The 2,179-nt window shown below is 47.3% G+C and overlaps 2 protein-coding genes across 2 annotated transcripts in view; both read left to right on the forward strand.

The window, feature by feature from the left end:
* LOC135222507 (coiled-coil domain-containing protein 102A-like) overlaps nucleotides 1-63 on the forward strand; it is a 972-nt gene extending 909 nt beyond the window's left edge. Inside the window, exon 1 of the mRNA XM_064260592.1 lies at nucleotides 1-63. This exon is cut by the window's left edge and continues 909 nt beyond it. Within this exon, the coding sequence (XP_064116662.1) occupies nucleotides 1-63 (63 nt within the window).
* A 325-nt stretch (nucleotides 64-388) lies between these two features.
* LOC135222508 (golgin subfamily A member 6-like protein 7) lies at nucleotides 389-1,459 on the forward strand. Its single transcript, XM_064260593.1, has one exon. It carries the CDS (start codon nucleotides 389-391, stop codon nucleotides 1,457-1,459), a length of 1,071 nt encoding a protein of 356 aa, XP_064116663.1.
* The last annotated feature ends 720 nt before the right edge of the window (nucleotides 1,460-2,179 follow it).

Consider the following 2,179-nt stretch of genomic DNA (forward strand, 5'->3'; position numbering starts at 1 on the left):
TCCCGCGTTTCTAAACAAGAAGAAAATGGTGATGAAAACGCGAGACGAAAGCTGAGGAGATGAAAGAGGGACTCAAAACAAGAGAAGAGAGAGCAGAAGACGACGACGTTAGGAAAGCAATAGAAGTGTTAAAAGAGGGACAATCAGCGCTACAGAGACGGATGAACGAAGAACTGGAGAAGAGAGAGAAGATGGAACAACTGCTCGAGAGTCTTCTGAATAAAGTGGAAGAAAAGCCAGGGCGGACAACTGAAGCCAAACGGCAAGAATGCTCGGAAGAAGAAGAAGACGAGGAAGGGGAGGAGGTTTTTAGTGAATTGATGTACCCTTATTATAGTGATACGGTACTACTGTTCACTAGAATTCGCCCTGGTTCCCCGGCACGGGAATGCCAATTCCTCGGACGGGGGCTTCACTGAGCGAACGGGGCACGGAAGAATTCGCCAGGTTAGAAGAAGGCAGGACGGAGGAAGAAGCCGAAGACGAAGCTAGTATGTCTGGAAGGACGAGGAAGGGGAAGAAAAGGAAGAGACCCCTGGCCTGGAGATGCAAAGCCAAACGTAGGAAGCTAAAAGAAAGGAGCTCGGCGTTAGAATTCATCGCCCAGATAGGAGAAGGGAAAAAGGTGCAAAATAAAAAGAAGAAGAACAGGACGACGACGACGAAGCGCCATCTAAACTACTACGAGGACATGCCTGAGACTCAGGCGCTGCGTCAGGAGCTGGACAGGCAAGACAAGGAGCATCTGTACCTGAAGGACCAACTCAGCAACCGAAAAGTCAGATACCAACGTCTCCGAGATCAGCTGGGCGCCACAAAACTAGAGAACATGGTACTACAGGATCAAGTTGCTGAGATGAAAGAAAACGTTCGAATAGTCAATGCAGCGGCGGGGGACCTTGAGAAGCAGCTGAACAGGGCGAACTGCATCGTTACTCAACAGGACGAGGAAATTGACGTCTTGAAACGTAAACTTCAAGAGATGAATTTAATAAATAAGAAGAAATCGAAAATATGTGACGAGAAGGGAGACGAATTCTTCGAATGCGCGAGACAGAAGGCAAAGCTGGAAGAGCAGGTCGAGGAACTGCAGAGGGAAAACGAGAAGATGCAGAGGGAAGGACACTCGAGGATGTGTGAACTAGAGCAGAAGAACCGCCAGCTACACCTCTTGGAAGAAGAGCTGAAGGCGAAGAACGAAGAACTCAAGAGGGAAATCGAAAAAAACCCTGAGAACTTGGGGCTGGTGGATGCCCTGGAGGGTCGCCTGCAACGCATCATTCGTCAAAAGGACGAATTGGCCCACCAAGAGGAACAACTATTTTTGATGTGTCGTCATCAAAGGATGTTGATAGAAAGATACAAGCATGTGATAGATCTGCTGTTGGCTTGGCGAGAGAAAGTCAGGAAGAAATTAGAAGAGGGGGATTTCAATCTCGTACTCGCCAACCTTCATTAGCGGGGGAGGACAGGCACAAGGAGAATGAAGGAAACAGGACATGGAAGGAATCAGAGTCCAGGATCGTGTGGGAAGACCTGGAGAGGGATGAGCAAATAAAAGCTGAGGGAGTGAGGGGAAAGGCATCCAGAGGGATACCAGAAGGCATCCAGAAGGATACCAGAAGGCATCCAGAGGGATACCAGAAGACATACAGAGGGATACCAGAGGCATACCAGAAGATAATTCTGTGGGAATAATCTAGAACACCGGCTCTGCAGAAAGAAGGAACTCTTCCTTTGAGTATGCTATGTCCCTTGATGAAGACTCTTCTAATAGAAGATCTCTGTCAAAGCGGACAAATAGTCGGATATCTAGACCTATTCTTGCAGATGTCTTCCTTCTGGTCATTCTGTGGGAATAATCTAGAAGACCGGCTCTGCAGAAAGAAGGAACTCTTCCTTCGAGTATGCTATGTCCTTGAATGAAGACACCCTTTCTAAGAGATGATCTCGTCAAAGCGGGCAAATAGTCGGATATCTAGACCCTATTCTTTGCAGATGTCTTCCTTCTGGTCATCAGTGGGATTAATCTAGGAAGACCGGCTATGCAGAAAGAAGGAACTCTTCCTTCGAGTATGCTATGTCCCTTGATGAAGACTCTTCTAATAGAAGATCTCTGTCAAAGCGGACAAATAGTCGGATATCTAGACATATTTCTTGCAAATTGTCTTCCTTCTGG

This window comes from Macrobrachium nipponense, chromosome 3 (assembly GCF_015104395.2).
Source record: "Macrobrachium nipponense isolate FS-2020 chromosome 3, ASM1510439v2, whole genome shotgun sequence".
Lineage (NCBI taxonomy): Eukaryota > Metazoa > Arthropoda > Malacostraca > Decapoda > Palaemonidae > Macrobrachium > Macrobrachium nipponense.